The sequence below is a fragment of the Myotis yumanensis genome, unplaced genomic scaffold, assembly GCF_028538775.1.
Source record: "Myotis yumanensis isolate MYYU_CA2020_CCGP unplaced genomic scaffold, mMyoYum1.0.hap1 SCAF_2, whole genome shotgun sequence".
Lineage (NCBI taxonomy): Eukaryota > Metazoa > Chordata > Mammalia > Chiroptera > Vespertilionidae > Myotis > Myotis yumanensis.
Window position 1 is genome coordinate 72460823 of NW_027223753.1, and position 23500 is coordinate 72484322.

The following is a 23500-nucleotide window of genomic DNA, read 5'->3' on the forward strand; positions in this document are numbered from 1 at the left end:
GCCCTAACTGGTTTGGCTCAGTGGATAGAGCATCAGCCTGCAGACTGAAAAGTTCCAGGTTCGATTCCGGTCAAGGGCATGTACCTTGGTTGCGGGCACATCCCAAGTAGGAGATGTGCAGGAGGCAGCTGATCGATGTTTCTCTTTCATTGATGTTTCTAACTCTCTATCCCTCTCCCTTCCTCTCTGTAAAAAAATCAATAAAATATATAAAAAATAAATAAATAAATAAAACAAGGCAACTATATGATAGTTGCCTATATAAGGAATTCACTTTAAATATAATGATCAAGTTAAAAATTAAAAAATGGAAAAAGATAAACCATGCTAAAAATAAGGCACAAGAAAACTGAAATAGCCATATCAATATTAAAATAAAGTACACTAAAATGGAAGGAAAATTACCAGGATAAAAAAATATTTCATAAGGATAAAAGGATCAATTCACCAAGAATACTAGTATATAAGTTATTAATGTGTAAGTATCTAACAGAGTTTCAAAATATATAAAGCAAAAATGGGTAGAACTAAAAATATGCAATTTTTCAAAAACTTTAAAACTCCTTTCTCAGCAATTCATAGAAGTAAATCAAGAGCATAGAAGAAATAAATAACACAATAAACCGACAGGAATTTATTGACATTTATGGAACTCTCCAGCCAAAAACAGCAAAATAAACATTGTTTTCATCAAGTGCACACTTGGAACATTCACCAAGACAGAATCATAAAACAAACCATGACAAATTTAAGAGAACTGAACTCATACTCAGTATTCCTTTCACCATAACAGAATTAAACTAGAAATCAGTATCAGAAAGATAGCTAGGAAAGGAAATTAAACAATAAACTTCTACAGGTCAAAGATAAAGTCTCTAGGGAAATTAAAAAACATTCTTAACTGCACAAAAATAAAAACATATAATTCAAAATTTGTGAGATGTAGAAAAGCAGTGCTTAGAGGGAAATTTAAATCATTAAATATGTGTGTTTAAAAAGCAGGGAGGTCTCGATGAACAAGCTAAGCTTCCACCTTTAAATAATTTTTTTGAAAAGCATCAGTGTGGTGATTGTAGGGGCAGGTAGGATAGTGGGTGGAGGTAGAGAAGGATATAGGGGGATAAATGATGATGCAAAAAATAAAGTAAACTTTAGAAAAAAAATTTAAAAAATCAAAATAAACCCAAATCAAGCAGAAATACATTTTAAAAAAAAAAAAAAAAAAGAAAAACCAATGAAATCAAAAGCTGTTTCTTTGAAAAGAACATTTATAAACCTCTATCTAGCCAGGCTAACCAAAGAGAGAGAAAGAAGGCGCAAATTACCAGGACTGAAAGAGAACATCACTATAAACATTAAAAGGGTAAGAGAATACTATGAACAACTCCATCCACACAAATCTGACAACTTAGATGAATGAGACCAGTTCCATGAAAGCTACAAACTACCAAAAATTCAACCAAAAATAAATAATTAAATCAATTAGGCATATACCAAAGAAACTGAATATACAGAAAAAATTGTCTGAAAATGAAAACTCAAAGCTCAAATGCTTTCACCAGGGAATGCCAAACATTTTTTTTTGCCACCAAACATTTAAAAAAACACCAGTTCTACACAATCTCTTCCAGAAAATAGAAGTCAAAGGCTCTTAAATGCTCAAAACAATTCTGAAAAAGAATAAAGTTGGATAACACACTACCTGATCTTAAGACTTGCTATGAAGCAACAGTAATCAAACAGGAGGTTTTTGGCAAAAGGACAGACACACTCATCCATGAAATAAAATAGAGATTCCAGAAGACCTACAAAAATGTGGTCAGCTGATTTCTGACAATGATGCAAAGTCAATTCAATGGAGATGACACAATGTTTTCAACAAATGGTATTAGAACAAGTTGACACCTGTATTAATCATGTTCTTTATTTTATGACGTTATTTTGACATTTCAAGAAGCTTGCTGGCAGGGGAGTGAAGGCTCCTCCAAGGGCTAGCCAATTCTTAGCCTGGGAGCACATCTTTCATATGCAATTCCAACTACCTCATTATCTCTCACTCACCAAGGCAATATTTTCCCATGCCATATATCATGCCAGGGCCTGATATCAAACAACTGGAGACCATCCCTATACCTTAAAGCCCACTGGAAGTATTCAAAATAGCCAATCCTATATTGCTTACCCTGCCTTATATTGCCTTTTCCTTGGAACCCTCAATTAAGGGTCTGTATTCAGCTTTCCCCTCACTCCCACTCTGCTTGACCATACCTGGTATTTCTCCTGTGGCCCTGTGTAGCATAGCATGTCCCCATCTTTCAACAACACTGACCACTCCAAGTCAGCATTCAGTCACCTCCATAAATTAAAATCCGCTGGATATAATTTTAATAAAACATCCATATGCAAAAAAGCAAACCTCAACTTACACTTCACACCTTAGATAAAAAATTAACTAAAAATGGATCATATATCAAGCTTTTAGTAGAAAATACAGAAATCTTTGTGACCTTGGATTAGGTGATACCAAAGCATGACACATGAAAGAAGAAACTGATAAATTAGATTCCATCAATATTTTGCTCTATAAAAGATACTGCCAAAAGAATAAAGAGGAGACTTTAAGACACTATATGCAAGCTCAACATTAAGAAAACAACTTAATTTTTAAAACACAGTTAAAATACAGATTGCATATAAGCCCTTGAAAAGATGCTCAATATCATCAGTCATAATGGAAACACAAGTTAAAAAACAGCTACCTCTACACACTTATTAGAACAGCTAAAATATAAAAACAACTAATAAATGTAGTTATGGATGCAGAATAACTGAAACTCTCATACATTACTAGTTAGAATGAAAAATATTATGGCCTCCCTGGAAACCATTTTGGCAATTTCTTATAAAGTAAAACAGACATTTATCAAACACTTAGTAATCTCACTCTTAGGTATTTACCCTAGAAATATGAAAACTTACATTAACACAAAAACCTATAAACAAATATTCATAGTAGCTCTATTCATAATCACTCCAAACTGGAAACAACACAAATGTCCAATTGGTGAATGGATACACATTCATATAATGGAATACTACTTTGAAATAAGAAGATATGAACTGTTAATACATGCATAACATTGATGAATCTCAAAGGTATTATGTTGAGTACAAGAAGGTAGTCTCCAAAGGTTACATACTAATGATTCCATTTATACGAAACTATGGGAAAGACCAAACTAGAAAGATGGAGGACACATCAGTATTTGCCTAGGGTTAGGGGTGAGTGGAGAATTTGACTACAAAGAGGCAGTGTGAGGAAATTTTCTAAAGTGGTGGAATTGTTCTGAATCCTAATTGTCATGGTGGGTGGTTATACAAATTTATGCATATGAGAAAATTTGTAAAATGTACAACCCCCCAAAAAGGTGGGTTTTTTAACATTTTTTTTTTTACAAAAACAAGTTTAAAGAGGCAAATGAAAACACTTAAGGGCAGGATTATTTTGTTTTCAAATAAATAACTGGGCTCAATTTTAATATTTATTTTACTCGATTCTTGAAAAACACACCTCACAGTGTGATAGAAGTTTCAGGGGTCAAATCCATTTTGTCAACCAAGCTAAAATAGACAGTGGCATAAAGGCAATTTCAAAGTCTCAGACATAAGTTTTAATTAAACAAATCATCTACTCATGAGGTGAGGGTATGGGGAACCAGATAAAAAAATGTAACTCAAACTGCTATTAAAAACTTAGCCAATTTTAAAACTCTAAATGTTCCATTAATTGTAGACATTAAATCCCATAAGAATCATTGGATTTAATTTTATCATGACACATCAAGCATCTCTCTCTCCCTTCTGCAGATAATTTTTCCCCCTCCTACCATCAAAGTACTGAAGAAATTACTTACAGCTTTAAGGGTAAGATCACACTGGAAAACAAGTTTCCGGAGTTGTGCCAAAATTTCTCTCTTAGTATTTTCTACATCATTTCGTCTTTCTTCAACATTTGTCATACAAACTTTATAGAGTTCATTTGCTTCTTCTACCTTCAGGAGTAACACAGAAAAAAAATAACACTAATCCTCAGAATCTATATTTTAAAACAAATACTACTGCAGGAAAGCTCAGTTTAAATAACAGATAATAGTATGGCGAAGGCTTGGGAGGGGCGGGTGCAGAGAAGAGAGGGTCAATGGGAAAAAAATAACAAAACAAAGGGAACATCTGTAATACATTCAACAACAAAGATAAATTTAAATAATAATAATAATAATAATTAAAAGCCTTTATGTATAAAATTCTGGTATTTTATGTTTTAAATAGCATATTTTTAAAGATAATTTGTTTTGGTCAGTGATTCAAGGAAACTTAATATCAATGAATAGTCAAGTACGATTTACAATTAGTATATTGTTTGCCTATAAAATAAATGTCCAATTCTACTTAACAGCCTTTTCTACTTACATTTATCATTGTCTATATAATCTTCTTACAGAATTTATCAAATTATATTTCATAAAGACAAAGCTTCAGCCTAGCCTTGTTATCAGGTATTGAGATTAATACACATATACATTCATAAAGAATCATGTCAAAAATATTAAACTACTGCTTCCTCTAAGATACTTCTTTCACAAACAAACCCAAAAATTCAAAAGATAAGCAAAAGTCTTTTAGCAGAGTGGTTTTCAAAGTGTGGATCCCCACCAGGAGCAGCATCACCTGGGCACTTTATTACAAATGCAAGTTGTCTGAGGCAAACTCTAGACCAGGGGTCCTCAAACTTTTTAAACAGGGGGCCAGTTCACTGTCCCTCAGACCGTTGGAGGGCAGGATTATAGTTTTAAAAAAAACTATGAACAAATTCCTATGCACACTGCACATATCTTATTTTGAAGTAAAAAAAACAAAACGGGAACAAATACAATATTTGCATTTGCATGTGGCCCACGGGCCGTAGTTTGAGGACCCCTGCTCTAGACCCACTGAATCAGAAACTCTGGGAGTGAGGCCCAGCAGTCTTTTTAAGAAGTCTTTCAGGTGATCCTGATGCATGCTGAAGTTTGACAACCAAAGCTTTAACAGATTATTGCTAATTCAACTTGCAAATAGCAACAACAAAAATTATTACTTTTTGAAGAGCCTCCTCTTCTAGCCTGCGCTTTTTTTCTAGCTGCTTATTAAGATTTTTCACTAATCCACTGCTTGCACACTGATGCTCCTCTTCTGCACGAAACATCGAAGATTTTGCTTTTTCATACTCATCTTGACGTTGTATGCATAACAATTTTGCCTTTTTAAGAGCAGTTTCTGTTTCAAGCTATACAGAAAAAAAAGAGTATTAAATAGAGAATAAGAAAGAAACCCGAAGTTATAGTTTCTTTAGCATATTCAGCAAGACAGTTAATACAGAACTCAGAAAAACTATACAGTAAGATAGGCACCTTCTCAGGGTGTTGCTTATATACGTCAGATGATTTCTTAAATATGTTTTTAATTGATTTAAAAATACATATTTAAAAGGAAGAGATAGAAACATCAATGATGAGAATCATCGATTGGCTGCCTTCTGCACATCCCCTACTGGAGATCAAGCCCACAATTTGGGCATGTGCCCTGACCAGGAATTGAACAGTGACCTCCTGGTTCATGGGTGGACACTCAACCACTGAGCCACACCAGGTGGGCTACTATAGATGATTTAAATATTCACAAATAGGTAGATAAAACTCCATTAAAATACTAACCATTTTATTTTGTTCCTGTTTCCAAAGTTCTTTCATTTCTTTCCTTTGTTTTTCCATTTCATTTTTCCTCCCAAGTAGAGGCTGTCAAGGTATTTTTAAAAAAGAAAGAAAAAAAGCTGTTTTCTAAAGGTATGCTGTTATTTTTAAATATGTGTATTGTAGATATAAAATTTTACCTGCACAAATTTGTTGGCTTGGAGAGCTGCAATTGTTTGCTGTAAAAGGTGACTGCTCTCTATATCATTAAGAAGAGCATTGGTAAACAGAGACTGCAGTGGCATAAACTCCTAGAATTAAAAAATGGAAAGTAATTTTTCCAATAGAAATTGCACTAGTGCTCCAAACCCTCCCCCACCCCACTCTTCTTCAAAAAGAGAAATTTTAAGTGTAGACTTTATTTTAAAGAAAAATATCTAGTTGTAAATATAACTATGGGAAAAATATTGAAGAAAATTAATGATAATTAATTATAAAACTAGCAAAATTAGTAGCTAAGATAACATTCGTATAAAATTGTGAATTTCCTAGGTGTTTTTTTTTTTCATAATGAGTATCCAAGTCAATTTAAAAGGATTTTATTCTGTTAACAAAAAGTTTACCATTTAAGTTCTTTCCTATATGAACTATGACATTTTCTGATTTTGCAAGGCACTATCAGGAGGAGCTCATCTGAATAATCTCTTCTATATCAAGAGATTATGAGCTACCATAATCTCTTGGTATAGAACCCTAGTAGTTCACTGAAAACTTACCTGTAGTCCAAAGTTAGTTCTAGTTGCCTCTGCCAACTTAACAATATTTCTAGAGGACTCCAATTCTGAAAAGGTCAAAGAAAGCATCAGAAGATTTAAAAAAATTATTTATCCCCTCCCACACTCCAAAATTTTTGTGATTCCCCAATTAAAAAGTGATCAGAAATAATAGTTCACATCATGATATGATGCTGTGATTCTTCATCCGAAGTGTTTGTCAAAATTAACTGGGAAACCTTCAAAACTCACTTGCTTACACCTTAACTCTCTGGGAAATGGGACCTACGCCTGTATATTGTCCTTTTATAAGACTAATCAGGTGATTCTGAAGGGCATTCTCACAGGTTTTGGGTAAATTCTAGTATATTATTCCAGTTACAATTACGTGATCTTAGGCAAATCTGCACTTTTAACTTTAAGCAAATTGCCTATCTTGTTTGTCTCAGCTGTAAAATGAGGATAACAATTCTTGTCCTGCCTATTTCACACGGTTTTGGTAAGGACTAAATAAAATAATGGATGTAAAAGCATTTTGTCAACCATAAACATTGTGAAAATATTAGCTATTAAGATGCTCCTTATATGTTTCCACGGCCTTCTGTTCATACATCTATTGTTGGTTTTATCTCCTTTTACCATATTATATTGATAATTGCATTTCTTTTACCCACAAAAGTATGAATTTCTTAAAGGCAAACACAGTATACTATTTGTCTTTTGTGTCCTGAGATGTAGTGGTTGCCCTACAGTAATGTTTGGTAAGTACATTTATTGTAGGAAGAGTCTTTATTTCAAGAAGAGAAAATTGACAATGATTTTATTTACTACAATGAAACAGCTACTAATTTGGAATCATATTACTCATAGTCTGTAGCAAATGAATTGCAAACAATTTAGTTCTTACACTCCAAATTTAATCAGATGCCCCAAAGGACCACTTACCCAAGTTAAGCTTTTTTTCAACCCATGACACTATGTTCTTGGTATATTTTGACCATGTTTTCGCATATGACAAAGCCAGTTCTACAGAGTCAGTGTTCTTTAACAGCATGCTGTCTAGTTCTGCAGGAGAAAAATGTACTGAAAATAAAAATATTAAGATAAGCACATATTAAACATGAGCCTGTAATTCTAAACAAAGAAACATTCAAATTCTAACGTGCTCTTCAATGAAAACAGGTTTAAAAAATACAAGTAACATGCCCTGGCTGGTTTGGCTCAGTGGATAGAGCATCGGCCTGCGGACTGAAGGGTCCCGGGTTGGATCCTGGTCAAGGCACATGCCAGGGTTGCGGGCTCGATACCCAGTAGGGGGTGTGCAGGAGGCAGCCAATTGATGATTCTCTCTCATCATTGATGTTTCTCTCTTTCTCTCCCTCTCCCTTCCTCTCTGAAATCAATAAAAATATAGAAGTTTAAAAAAAATACAAGTAACCAATTTAGAATTAGTCACAGTTTAAACTTAAATTAAAATTTATTCTTGATCTTATGTGTATTTCTATTATACATCAAGTTACCAGCCCAATAATTCTTTATTTTTTAAATATATTTTTATTGATTTCAGAGAGGAAGGGAGGGGGGAAAGAGAGATAGAAGTATCAATGATGAGAATCGTAGATCGGCTGCCTCCTGCACAATCCCTACTGGGGGTCGAGCCTGCAACCCAGGGATGTGCCCTTGACTGGAATCAAACCCAGGACCCTTCAGTCTGCAGGCCGACGCTCTACCCACTGAGCCAAACCAGCTAGGGCCAGCCCAGTAATTCTTGATCAGTATCTATCATCATAGAATCTACTCCAGCAGGTTTTTTTCCTTAAGTTTAATATGTAAAACTTTACATGTCAGTTTATGTTAAGATACATATATTAGGTTACTAAGCAGGAAGAGATCCAAAACATTTATTAAAATTCAAAACATTTATTGAACTTAACTGAAAACAGTTCAACAAAGGTTTAAAGTACCTTAAGCATTACCTTTTTCATTGGATGAGTCCACTGATTCCACAGAAACATTTTCAAAAGACTTACAACATGGAAGAAAACAAATTTAAGATTAGAGCAGAAGGTAACAGATTTTTGCTTCAGAATTTTTTCACTCTAATTTGTTACTCTGACATAATTCCTGCTAAAGTATTTCAAGTATTTAGAACTCAAAGGTTCTGAGAACTCTGTTCAAATGTCAAAACATTTTATAAGAATTGTATAGCTTTTTACAACAGTAGTTCTCAAGGTCTAAGAATAAATAACCTTATTGTTTACTAACAGCATTAGTTAATGTTAATGAATCCATTTAAAACATTAAATTCTGCAGATCTCAAAAATATTAGTCAGGAAGTTATATAAGCAATTTAAGTAGATTGCTATCTAAACAGAAGACAAAGACCTATCTCTTCCAGCCCTTTTACCATCTTATTATATGACTAGAGGCCCGGTGCACAAAATTTGTGCACAGGAGGGTCCCTCAGCCTGGCCTGCACCCTCTCACAATCTGGGACCGCTGGCTCTTAACCGCTAGCCTGCCTGCCTGCCTGATTTCCCCTAACCCCTCTGCCTGCCTGCCCAATTGCCCCTAACTGCTCACCTGCCTGCCTGATTGCCCCTAACCACTCTGCCTGTCTGCCTGATCACCCCTAACCACTCACCTACCTGTCTGATTGCCCCTAACTGCTCACCTGCCTGTCTGATCACCCTTAACTGCCTCTGCCTCGGCCGCCGCTGCCATGGCTTCATCCAGAAGGAAGTCCTGAATGACGACTGGAAGGTTGTTTGGCTGTCTGGTCTAATTAGCATATTACGCTTTTATTATTATAGACAAGCATTTTCTCTAAATGTCTATTAGAAAGCACAGTGCAGAACTTTCTATAATAATGGAAATGTTCCATATCTGCACTAATAAGGTAGCTACTAGCTACATGTAGCTATTTGAGCATTTGAAAGTGGCTAATGTAAATGAGAAGTGAATTTTTAATTTTATTTAAAATTAAATAAAACATGTGGCAAGAGGCTACCTTATTGGACAGTGCAGGAAAACATCTACCAAAATTGTGAGATCACAAACAAACTTGATCTATTTAGTTAGGCAATATAAAATATGCAAGGATTCAATGCAAAAGAGACCAAAGAGACCTGGGACTGAAATCCATCTCTATCACTTATTAGCTGTATGTCACGGGGCTACATATTTAAGTTCACTTAATTTTAGTTTGCCCATCTGTAAAATGGGGATAAGAACACTACTTTCATAAGGCTATTTTAAAGACTGAGATGAAACAGGCTTCAAACATAATAAGCACTATTAAATAAATGGCAGCTATTATTTTTAAATACATTTTCCAAACTCTTCATCAAACAAAGTAATTTTTTAATTTTTAGTATTATATCATCATAGATTTTATTTCAATCTCTAGACATTAAAAACTGCAAAAAGGAAAACAATGAGCAAAAGGAAAAAAGAAAGCATAAAGTATTTTCCTATTAAGAATTAGTATAATCTGTATACATAACAGAGTCCACAAAACAGGAAAAAGGATTCACACCAAAAAGTTACAATGTTCAGACCCTTGTGACACAGATACAATTTTTATTACATCATCTGAACTAGCAGAATGTTTGAAAAGATAACAATGAAAAAAAGATCATGAACAATAGCAAAATATTCAAAGATCTTAAAATTCTTCACCATTCTGATATGCTTTATAGACTATCCTCCTTAATCAATGTATGACTTCAGAAATAGTAAAGTTTTTTTTCTCAATACTGTAGCGCATAACAAGTGCCTCACACAGTCATTTATATTTTGTGTATCATTTTTTAAGACCTGGAACTTTTATATTATTTTGATTATACTACAAGTACTTGACACATTTCCAAATATTTGTTGAAATCCTTTTTGTATATGATCATCCTTAACAGCAAATAGTCAACATATGTTCCTAATGCAGTTTGTTTAAATTTCTTGCATTTGGTGAAAAATATGTATTTAAATAAAAATACTACAACTATAAACCTTTAAAGAATTATTCTACATAGATTCCTCTATGTTCTATTATTTCACAGCAATTTTTCTTCCAATTGAAAATCAGAACCCAATCCTCTGACATACTTATAGGGATGCTCTTAGGGAGACTTAAGACCTACTTATGTCTGTTAATAAGTGTTTCATGGTAACAAACAAATTGTAGGATTTGTGAAAATATGAACACTTCTTTACTTCTTGCATTATTTTTTTAGGTTTCCAACAGTCTTTAAGATCTAAGACAATGTCAAGAGAGAAAAATGGTTAAGAATTACTAAAATTTTGGACCATATGAAATAGAAGATTCATTACATAAGACACTAAAATGATCAGCTATGTTTTTTTAAATGATAGTTCTACTTAAAAAGTACAATTACATTTTTGTTCCAGAAACTACCATGAATTATAATATTTAATAGAAATTGATGTTTTTCTTGCTCAGATAAAAAACTATAAAAGAGTATGCTGAGATTAAGATTAGAAAATTATTGAAATATTAAGTTGTGTCTTTGCTTTCACACAAATTTGCCCTACCTTACTTTCCCGAGAAACAGGCAGTCGAAATAATGAATCATTGCCTACATCTCCCATAAGGAAGTTTGTCAGACTATTGAGGGAGGTTAAAAAAAAAAAAAGAAATAAAAAGACAAGTCATTACATTGCTATGTCACAGGATTTACATTCAACATGTCATCCAGAATAATTTTTTTTCAATAATATCCTTAGAAATAAATTCCTAAGACTCTCTTCACATAAACCACACAGTCACTTGCAAATGAATGCTGCCCCTAAATAGCTCTAAGACACCTTCAAATCTACACTAATAAAAGAGAAACATGGTAATTGGCGTACGACCGCTACCCTTCCCATTGGCTAATCAGCGTATCCTTATGCAAATTAACTGTCAGCCAAGATGGCGGCCGGCAGCCATGCACTGAAGGGAGCAGGGAGGCTTGCTTCCTCCAGGAACTGCAGACTCCAACGTTCCCCGCCTCTCAACTGCAACTCTAAGCAACTATTACTATGTTGCAAATAAGAAGCTAAACAAAACTGGCTTTCAGTCAGCCCCGGACCGCAACATTGTATCCATGTTTTTAGCAGCGAGGCCTCAGAGCTAAAGCTGGCCCAGAATAAAAAAAAAAAAAAAAGAAAACAAGGAGCAGTTGGGAGCTTTTAGTCAACTGCCAGGGGGAAAACAGCCCTCAGCTCCTCAGCCAGCCTGGCCAGGCACCCCAGTGGGGACCCCCACCCTGATACAGGACACCCTTCAGGGCAAACCAGCCGGCCCCCACCCATGCACCAGGCCTCTATCCTATATAGTAAAAGGGTAATATGCCTCCCGGCACCGGGATCAGCGGAGCAGCGAGGCTCCCGGCACCAGGATCAGCGTGACAGGAGGCAGCGCCCAAACCTCCTGATCAGCCCTGCTCTGTGCCTGATAGGGGGGGAGCTCCCCAATCCCCCAATTGCCCTGCGGCTCTGTGTGTAACAGGGTGCAGCACACCAACCCCCTGATTGGCCCTGCTCTGTGTGTGACAGGGTGAGGCGCCCCAACACCCCGCCCCCACGGGTCCTGCTCTGTGTGTGACAGGGTAGAGCCATAACCTCCCCATTGGCCCTGCCCTGAGTGTGACAGGGTGCAGCTTCCCAACCCCTTGATCCACCCTGCTCTGTGTGTGACAGGAGGCGGTGCCCCAGCTCCCCTATCGGCCCTACTCTGTGAGTGACAGGGGGGAGCTCCTCAACCCCCTGATCCGCCCTGCTCTGTGCGTGACAGGGGGTGGCGCCGCAACCTTCCCATTGACCCTGCCTTGAGTGTAACAGGGGGCGGTGCCCCAACCCCCCAATCGGCCCTACCCTGAGCGTGACTGAGGGAGGCATCGCAACCTCCCGATCCGCCCTGCTCTGTGCATGACAGGGGGCAGCGCCCCAACTCCCCAATAGGCCCTGCTCTGATCCTGACCAGGGGCTGCACCCAGGGATTGGGCCTGCCCTCTGCCACCTGGGAGCAGGCCTAAGCCAGCAGGTCGTTATCTCCCAAGGGGTCCCAGACTGTGAGAGGGCACAGGCCGGGCTGGGGGACCCCCTCCCCCCCAGTGCACAAATTTTTGTGCACCGGGCCTCTAGTATAGTAATAAAACAACCCAGTACAAAGTTTTTCCAATGTGATCCTATTTTATATTGGTTAACACTTTACTTAACATGCATTTACTGAATTATGTGATGTAACTCTCACTGAGATACCTAGGCCCAAAATTCTTTAAATGAGAGTCCTCTACTTACATATTCCCAAAGGTAAGGGCCAAGGTTTCAATGGAAGAAAACACTTCTCTGAAGAGGTCATTTTTGTTTTCTTCATTAACATCTGTGAAGTTCACAGCTATAGGTAAAAGTTGGTTAAAATCAATGACAAAGAAAATATTTTAAACCAGATTTATATAAAGTCATTTAAACCCTTACAAATCTACCATTACTTATAAAATCATCAGAAAATTCAGAAAATGAACAGCTTAATACACAAAAAGGACACGATGTTTAAGTTCTTCATTTAAAAAAAAAAATCATACCAAGAAATCAGCTTCCACAAAAGTAACTGGCATTCCAAACTGACTACTCCATGTATTATATAATTTGACACATCTAAGAAGTGACTCAATATGAAATCAATCAGTCTTGGAGTCCCAGAGTCCATGTCATACCAGAACTCTCTCATTAAGAGTGCTCTGTGCTATTTTCTCTTGCTTATTGCTTTATGGCATTTTTTTAAAAAAGCTAAACACACACTGTGGCTTACTTAAGTCAACATAGAATACATTTTTCACTATGAATTACCAATAACTGAAGTCTTATATACATTTGACATAGCATAAAACCTATATACAAAGCATAGCACATAAAAATACCCAAAGTTTTAGAAAATTTAAATTCCTACCTATTTATAGCCTTATTTCATACAGGCCTTTGGGCGCTGAGGTACATGTTAGTTAATAGATAGCTGTCTAATAGTTTATCAGAGGGATATTCTAACATTCTGAATTTTGCTAAAGCAAATGTGAAACAACTGAAAAAGGTTTCTTATTATAATTTCTATGTGCACTTTTGATAAAAATCTATATACAATTTATCAGAACAAAATCTGAAAGTGGAATTAGCAATTTTTAAAAAGTAACCCACTCTAGTCAGGTTGAGTTTAAGAAGCAACTGGCTCCCTGTATCCTACCTTCCCTAGGATACTTGCCACCAATGGGAAGGTAGAGAAACCAAGTGGAGAGGAAGCCACTCCTTTGCCTTAAAACAGAGTTGTTCTTAAGTTTGGCTGCACATTAGAATTACCTAGGGAGTTTTAAAACCAAAATCTGGGTCCCACCACCAAAGGTTCAGATTTCATAGGTCAGGGTGAAGCATAGATAGTTATTAAAGTTCCCCAGACAGGTGATTCTAACATATAATTAGGGTTGAAAATACTTGCTGGAAAGCAAGGATCTCTAAGCAGGAATGAAATAAACCCTAAGCCTGCAAACCTCATGAAATTACAACCAAGATTTTACATGTATAAGCCTTTGTCAAAAAGCCCCTATCATTCATCAGAGTCTTCTAAGTATCCCAATACAAACAAAAAGAAAAATCTAAGAACCACCATAATTAATTTTAAAAATATTTTTTGACTTCTGCTTTGGCTAACATGGAAAAATAGGCTTATACTTCTGCCTGAAAGAACTAAAAGAAACCCGTAACAAAATATATGAGATAACAGTTTTTAAGACACTTGCTATCAGGCAACAAAGTTCTAAACGACAAGAAACAAATGTGGTGAGCTTTACAATTGCCCAGCTTACTGCCTAATATCACACAAAGTAGATTTCTGAGCAAAGGAAACTTACCAGGGATAAAGAAGGTCATTTTATAATGATGAAGTCAATTTATCAAAAGGACATAATCCTATATATTCATGCACCTAATATAAACTTTAAAATGCCTGAAGCAAAAACTAATAGAACTATAATAAGAAATAGACAAATTCACAGTAATGCCAGAGATTTCAATAACGCTCTCAATAACTGACAGAAAACATAGATGGAAAATCAGTACGAATATGGAAGACTTCAACAATACTATCAGCCACCTTGACCAGATGGGATAATTATAGAACACTCCAACCAATAATAATAAAATACATTCCTTTCAAGTCCATGGTGAATATTTATCATATTATTGGCCATAAAACACATCTCAATGGGTTTTAAAGGATTCAAATCAGGCAAAATATGTTGTGACTAGATAGGATTAAATTAAAGATAACAGAAAGATTTCTGGGGAAATCCCCAAATATTAGAAAACTAAATAACACTCTTCTAAATAACTCATGAATCAAAGAAAAGAAGAGATTAGAAAGTATTTTGCACAGAATGAAAATAAAACACAACTTATCAAATTGGTGAAAAGGAAGCTCAGGGAGCACAGAGGGGAGGGATTACAAAGGAACATGCATTATCTGGACTGTGATGGTTTCAAAAGAATATGCATGTCAAACTGATCTAACTCTACCCTTTAAATATGTGCACTTTACTGTATGCCAATTATACCTCAATAAAGTTGTTTCTAAAATCTCACTGGAAAAATAGACTTTCAATGGTAATTTGTCATGTATTAGGAGCAAAAATGTAAAGCTTACTCATATTTCCAAACTTTAACCTGTTAGACTTTAAAGAAAAGAAATACTTTATAATACTATCCAAAATTCTATAATTTTTCTTTCCTATAAGTATACTTTTTCAAAGCACTACTCTGATTGGGGGATTAAAAAAACAATTTTTAGTAGTGAAAAGGCAATTATTTGAAACATTTTCTTCCCTCATCTTCATCCCCACCCAAATGAGGTCACAGCCATCTAATGAAAATTCCTATTACTGTCCTTGCCTCCACTTCAAAACAGCCCTATATTTCTAATATCCTTTCTCTTTTTTGCTCCTCTTCAGTGTTCCAAAGAAAAGTCTTTGGCTCTTTTCCAATAATAAACTTTCCACTCTCTCCTGCATTCTCCAAAACCCTTTATCACCATCACTCTCCTCTCCTCTCTTGTGGCTTCACTTGACATGTTTTTGTAAATGCTACTGACATACACAAATCTTTCCTATGTGAAAAAAAAATCATTTTATCATATTTCTTCTTAAAGCTACAACCCAATCTAACATAACATTTCTTTACTACCAAACCTCTATAAATAGGTCATGACTGCATTCATCAGGATTTGGCTTTTCATCCAGTTTAATGATTATCAAGGGTAAGAAAACTTTTTCTGTAGAGAGCTAGATAATAAATAGTTTAGACTTTTCAGACCATACAGTCTGTTGTAACTATAAACTCTGCCTAAAGGAGTCAAACTTAAACAAACAAGATACAATGATACACAAACAAATACGAGTGGCTGTGTTCCAATAAAACAGGCAGCAGGCAAGATTTAGCCCACTGGTGGTAGTTTGCTGTCTGGGTACAGAATGGGTTCTGAAGCCAGTCCGCCTAGGTTAAATCCTAACTCTGTCTCTTACTTGGTTAAGTAACTTAACTGCTGTGCCTCAGTTTCCTCATTTATAAAACAAATAATATGTATTTCGAGAACTGTTGTGAAGATTGAATGAACTTAGAACAGACCCTGTTACACAGAAAATGCTCAATAAATGTTAGCTAATATTTTCACTCAATACCACTGAGTAACACTGTTAACAATAACCTCCTAGTAGTAGTCAAACTTAGAGGCCTTTTTTTATTCTAAAATATTATCCCATTCTGCAATGCTCAACAACTCTGCCACTTAATACGTATACAACCTTGGACAAACTTCTCTATGTTTCAGCTTCATTAGCTGCAAAACAGGAGTTGATGTAACAATAGTATTTGACTTCAACCATTTCTGGCATACAGTAAGAACATCCTCAATAATTTAAGCTATTATTACTACAAATTTTAAACACTTCCTTCCATCTTGAAGTATGCTGCTCTCTTAAAGCAATGTGGTATAGTAATTAGAAGAAGGCTTCAGAGTTTCAGACCTGAGTTCAAATTTGACCTCTACTACTTCCTATGTCACCTACATTACCCAACGTCAATTCTTGGTATGTACAATGGCATATTATTGAAAGGAACAACAGAGAAAGTGTAAAGCACCTAGACAGAGTACAGTGCTTGGTAATTAGCAAACATAAGTATCCTCATGTTCTATATCTATCTATAGACAATTTGTACTTCATACAATCGTTCCCATTCAGCCTGCATTTCTCACCCTGGCTTTCTTCTCTATACTAATACATTATCCCCACAGAACCTCGTTCACTCTCATACCTTTAAGGGAGTGAATTCTTAAACTACCTGTCTAGTTTTAACCTCTGAGCTCCAGACTCGCCTTTCTAATAGTCTGTTTTATATATTCCTTCCCCTACTTCCCAGTTTTTACCCACCAGCATTACAATCTCAACATGAACTAAACACTTTATCTTCCTTTCTATTCTTTTCCATACATTCCTTAGTTCATTAGCTTAGCTTTCAAAATGCCTCTAAAATAAATTTCTTCTCCTTTCCATTCCCATCATTACCGATTTAGTTAAAAAGGTCACACTGTACCCCGTCTGGATTATGTAACAGCCTGATCATTGGTGTCTCTGTCTCTACTCTCACCCCACTATTAGTCCTTTTTCAAAATCTCATTAGCATTTTCATCCAAGTACAAATACTTTTCTCCATTGGGTACCCTACTAAGTCTCAACAATAAGCACTAAGACACAATGAGTATATCTTTAAGAAATCACATAAATAGCTTTCATACTTAGACCTATTAGAATAGCAACTTTCAAACTTTTTTTTAACCAACACCTCAGTAAGGAAAACATTTTACATCATGCGAGTATATCATATTCACATAATAGTTACCTGTTATGTAAAGTTTTTGAAACAGCCTTAAGTCTTATTCAATGAGTGTTGCATTCTGATTTTCCTGTTCTATTCTCTTTCATACTTTAAAAAAATGATGGTCACAGTCCACTAACTTGATGTCATAAAACAGGTCTGAAGTTTGAAAACTACTGAATTAAAAGATATAATGGAAGAAAAATTTCACCATTTACAGAGGGGGGGAAATGCTGAGGCAAAAAGAACTACAAAATTTACAAAATGAAAATTTTTAAGTTGTTTCTAAAACAAAACAAAATTGAAATGAAATGCATACTATATTCTCAGGCAGAAATGCTAAGTACATAAATTCTCTTTAATTTAATTCAAATCACTCTCAAAATACCAAGAAATTTTTTGGAACTAGACAAGCCAATTAAAATATCTTCATAGAAAAATAAATCCTCAACAAAAAGAATAATGGAAAGAGGAGCAACCCTTATCAGATAATAAAACATACTATAAAGCTACAACAGAGACAGTGTAGTATTGGCACATGACTAAACAAATCAATGGGACACAAAAAGGACCAGAAATGCCCTAACCGGTTTGGCTCAGTGGATAGAGCGTTGGCCTGCGGACTGAAAGGTCCCAGGTTCGATTCCGGCCAAGGGCATGTACCTTGGTTGCGGGCACGTACCTTGGTTGCGGGCACATCCCAGGTGGAGGGTGTGCAGGAGGCGGCTGATCGATGTTTCTCTCTCATTGATGTTTCTAACTCTCTATCCCTCCCCCTTCCTCTCTGTGAAAAATCAATAAAATATATTTTTAAAAAAAGGACCAGAAATAGATATAAATATGTGTGACAATTTAGTGTATTTATGATAAAGATGACATAAAAAATCAGTGGGAAAGATATATTATTTGATAAATTAGCTAGACATGGAGATACTCTAGAACAGTGGTTCTCAACCTTCCTAATGCCACGACCCTTTAATACAGTTCCTCATGTTGTGGTGACCCCCAACCATAAAATTATTTTTGTTGCTACTTCATAACTGTAATTTTGCTACTGTTATGAATCGTAATGTAAATATCTGATATGCAGGATGTATTTTCATTGTTATAAATTGAACATAATTAAAGGATAGTGATTAATCACAAAAACAATATGTAATTATATATGTGTTTTCTGATGGTCTTAGGCGACCCTTGTGAAAGGGTCGTTCAACCCCCAAAGGGATCGCGGCCCACAGGTTGAGAACCACTGCTCTAGAACATATCAAAGACTTATTTAATAAATGACACCATAAAAACTTTAGAAGAAGAAACAGTGGAGAATGCTATTATAATTTCAGAGCAGAGAAGTCCTTCCTAATTCCTAAAGCCAAAAAATCATATAAGAGATTGATAAATTTAAGTGTAAAAATTAAAAAAAAAACCATGCAAATGAAAAGATAAAAAACAAACTAAAGAAAATCTTCAAGTTATATCAAAGATTAAGACTAATTACACTTACACAGACTTTGTACAAATCAATATTAAAAAAAAGACCATCAATCAGGAAAAAAATGGGTAAAGGGTCAATTGACATAAAAGGATGTACAAATGGTTCTGAAACATATAAAAAGATACCTGAATTCAAAATGCAAATCAAATCTACACCGATATACCAATTTTTACTGTAACTAGATATACAAAGATTGGGTAAGAAAGCTTTATAACCAACTCTGTTGGCAAAGGTACAGAAAATCAGCCTTGTCAGCACTGCTATCAGAAGGGGAAACCTCTATGGAGGGCACTTTGACAATGTCCAAAATATAAATGCACACACATTCTCTGATCCAGTAATTATCTATCTAAGAATTAACACTGAAGCATTGTATGTAGCAGAAAAAAAAATGAAAACAATCCAAACATCTATTAGTAATACATTGGTGAAATAAATTACAGTACATCAATATAATGGATTATCATGTAGCTTTGAAAACAATAAAACAAACAACAAAAGAGTAAAGAGACCCTTTACGTATAGATAACAGAATAATAAGCAAGGAGCAGAATGCTATGATTTGTGCAAAAAGGAAGATAAAAAAGAAAACCTATTGTATTTGCTTATATATGCATAATAAGATACACAAAAAAACAATAACAACTGTTGCTTATCTAGGGAAAAGAATGGGTGGCTAAGTAAGTAGCTGAGGTAGAAAACTTCACCATTAAATACTCTTTTACACTATTTCCATTATCAACTGTGTAAATCAGGGTGAAAAACATCCGGCCTGAGGGCCGCATAAGGCCTGAAAAATCATTTGATGTGGCCCTGCATTAGGGCTGAATTAAATGTTTGACAAAATATAGCAGGTTAATTTTTAAGATGATAATTTTGTATGGCCCGGGAATGATGTTATAAATATCCAAATGGCCCTTGGCAGGAAAAAGTTCCCCACTCTTGGGATAAATAAATTGCCTATTAAAAATTAATTTTTCAAAACAGAAAGAAAACATGATGCTTCTCTAATTTTAGATATGTTAGTAAAGCTTATTTTTCTTTTTCATTTGCCAAATTTTAAATATAGGCCAAGCACAGATCATGAAAAATTTATATTACAAATGAGATTTAATTTACATTACAAATGAGACCAAAATAATTGTAAATATTAATGAAAATACAAATACATAAGTACATAATCAATTACTGCATGCTGAAGATGTCTTTATCTACTTCAAAAATAAGCTGTATCTATCTCTCTTATCATATTCCAAATATTTCATCAGACTGAACTTCCTGCTTGGAAACAGAAGGAGACACAGGAAATACAAATCACTACTAGAATGAATGGGGAAAAGCTAAGGATTTTTCTTTTAAAGTTAATAAGAGGTAAATTTCACATTTAATATACAAAATAAGAGGAGTCAGATTTAATTTTTCACTTATTATACTTAGAAGTGGAGGGATTTCATGCATTCAAACCTGCAGTAACACAAACAAGATTATACCTCTCTTATTCTAAAGTGGTTCAGTATTTATATGTGATTTTTTTTAACAGTTTGCTATATTTGCAAAATGCATTGGACAGTTAACATCTCCAACGCAAGGTAGGTCATAGTTGTTTTCTAAGTGTAATCAGGGGGTCATGGCAAGGTATTTTCCACATTCCTGACACTTTCTGATACAACAGTTTCCCTTTATGTTCTTCTTTTTAAAATAGAAATTAAAATGTGCCTTATATATTTTTTAAAATTTTAAAGTAGAAAGCTTATGAAAAACACTTAGACTGACACAAAACAGACATTCAAAAATGATTTCTACCTCTCCCATGACTGTCCAGAATTGGAAAACTAAACCATCATCAAAAGAAAGAATTAAATAGGCTCTGATTTGACCTCAAGAATAAGAGTGTGTGTGTGTGGGGGGGGGGGGGGGGGGGGGGGGAGGGCGCATTATTTAAAAACAAATACCAAATACAACATAATTTTTAAAGTTTTCTAGTCTCTAGTTTCATGGAATCCTATTGAACCAGAATAAGTTTCCCAACAAAGTAATCTTTTAAATTTCATCAAACACAAAAGTAAAATCCTAACAATAATCCCAAGGGTAAAGATAGTCATAATGGGAAATAATATTCAAAAGACTGCTTTACCACCAAAAAAAAAAAAAAGATCTTCAAGGCAGCTGAGAGGCCACTTTCTTCAAGTCTGTTTCTGGAATGTGGACACCAACCATGCACAAGCACACTCCTTCCCCAGGACATCCTGACTGCACACAATAGCTACTGACAACAATTAAATGAACTGTGGTTGCTATTTCCAAGCATGGAAATTATACTATCTATAGACACAAATTTCCCTATCTAAGTTAAGTTAAGTAGCACTTATAAACAGTCTATTTAAAAACAAATGTGGTTATTAAGCAAAATTTTAAAAGCCACAACAGAAGTTATCTATTTACTTTTTCCCCCCAGTACTTGAAATACAGAAAAAAGAGAACCACACAAACAGGACAGGTCTATGTCAAAAGTAGAGGAAGCAGTTCTTAAGTACGGTATAGACCAGGGGTGGGCAAACTTTTTGACTCAAGAGCCACAATGGGTTCTTAAACTAGACCGGAGGGCCGGAACAAAAGCATGGATGGAGTGTTTGTGTGAACTAATATAAATTCAAAGTAAACATCATTACATAAAAGGGTACGGTCTTTTTTTTTTTTAGTTTTATTCATTTCAAGCGGGCCGTAGTTTGCCCACGGCTGGTATAGACTGTTTTATTGAAAAGATTTTTTTTGCTCTTCCTGCCTCATCCCTTGACACTTGCCATTTGCCCTCTCTAGATACTACGGTGTTCACCAAGTATATATCATATTCTTCAACATCCAGAGTTCTTGTACAAGAGCCTTCTATCAGTCTCCAACACCACCCTCTCGCCCAGTTAATGCCTACTTGGCCTTTGAGAGGCAGGACAGGTAATTCTGCTCCACAATAAAGCCTAGGCTTTCTTTTCCTTATTCAATCCACAGGGAGTCGCTTTTTATAGTTACTTTACTTGGATTCACATTACCTATCAGTGACACTTAACATTGAAGATCACTTCTTAGGACCTTGCACTTTAAAATTTCATGACACCTTTCTCCAGATCATCTCCTTACTTTTTAGGTGTTCCTCTAGTTCCTCTATCTTCTGTCTCTGGGATCTCATACTCAGATCAATATTTATTCTACACACACTGAGCTGGTATAATCCTCTTCCATCACCACTTAAATATCAACAACAACTCTCAAGTCCATATCTTCAACTCCAAATCCCAACTTAACCCCTCATATTCAACCTGTGGCATATTTCATCAAATCAACACCCATCCCCTCTTCTGTAACATCCATAATTGTACTTTGCCACATTCCAGCTTTTGCCGTAGATCCTGTTAATCCTCATCTAGCTCATTATTTCGAACAATCTCCTAAATTAACTCTGTGCCTCCAGTCTCATTTCTTCTCCAATACTCCCGTCACCCTCAATCCTTCTTATGTACTTCAGCCCAGATTAACAAATTCTACTACTATGGGTCAGCAAGTCATTTAATCAGAGGATAATGTCCCAATTCTTGATTCTTTTAGCACATACTTTTCACACACACACACACACACACACACACACACACACCTTACACTTTACATAATGTCCAAATTAAGTCTTCTTTTTCTCCATTTGGTTCCCTAGTTTAAGTTTAGTCACTATAACTTTTCTAGCACCAATTGTCCTCACACAAGGATGTTTGGTATACTAATAGCCTACTTCAAAAGAATATGGACACTTTAAAAACTCAAACATTTTAAACATCATTTGTGTAGTTTATGTTAGTATTTTTAAAGTGTTTTCTGCCAAAAAAGTTTTTGTTTTAAGAGAAAGAGTTTTAGGTATGACAGTGGGAATATTAAATATAGAAGTACACAACATAATCCCTATTAATACACATCATACAATTGTAACGAGAGGAGATGGCTCTGTAGTGATTATGAATGAAAATGTATCCCTTGGATTTTTTTTGCCCTCACCAACCCACTTTTAATAATCTTTCTTACCTTTTACTTTTGCAGTAAGCATTTCTGCAGCATTCTGAAGATCAACAGAATTGAGGTTCTGATGTTTATTCATTACAGACTTTAAAACACGGAGAAGTTCATCCAGACGTATATGAATGACTTCTTTAAAACAGTCTTTAAAAAAAAGGAAAAAAAATAAATTTTATTCCAAAACCAAGTTTCAGGAATCTAAAGAATGAAAAAATCATTCTGAAGCATATTTCAAGTAGAAGCATTGGTTCCACAATTTTTGCCTACAAATACTTTCCTTCTTTTCTCATCATTGCAATTATATATAATTTATACATATAGCCTTCAAAAAATTTTAATCATTTTTTTCATTAAGGATTTCAAGGCTCTCACAGTTATGGTCAACTTTCAGTTTTCTCTGCCTAAAATATGCTCTCCAGATTTCCCTTAAGGAAACTTTATACGGTACCATTTTTCCTGTCTTTGTGTTTTTATTCTAATATAATTTTTAATATATATGGTACGAGTTTGTGAGATATTAACCAATATTTAAGAACATA

General features: G+C 35.1%; 1 protein-coding gene across 7 annotated transcripts in view; it reads right to left on the minus strand.

Annotated features, from left to right (window-relative positions):
• ARHGAP29 (Rho GTPase activating protein 29) overlaps positions 1-23500 on the minus strand; it is an 83041-nt gene that overhangs the window by 22258 nt on the left and 37283 nt on the right. For 3 of the 7 annotated variants that reach the window (XM_070405637.1, XM_070405635.1, XM_070405634.1), the window contains 10 exons: positions 22971-23105; positions 12803-12899; positions 11054-11126; positions 8479-8527; positions 7448-7585; positions 6506-6570; positions 5930-6040; positions 5754-5834; positions 5138-5326; positions 3915-4052 (listed from right to left, as the gene is read on the minus strand). In XM_070405637.1, coding sequence (XP_070261738.1) covers positions 3915-4052; positions 5138-5326; positions 5754-5834; positions 5930-6040; positions 6506-6570; positions 7448-7585; positions 8479-8527; positions 11054-11126; positions 12803-12899; positions 22971-23105 — 1076 coding nt within the window. Of the gene's footprint in view, positions 1-3914; positions 4053-5137; positions 5327-5753; positions 5835-5929; positions 6041-6505; positions 6571-7447; positions 7586-8478; positions 8528-11053; positions 11127-12802; positions 12900-22970; positions 23106-23500 lie in introns of those variants that run through there. The other 4 variants (XM_070405636.1, XM_070405639.1, XM_070405638.1 and 1 more) reach the window with 4 other exon arrangements.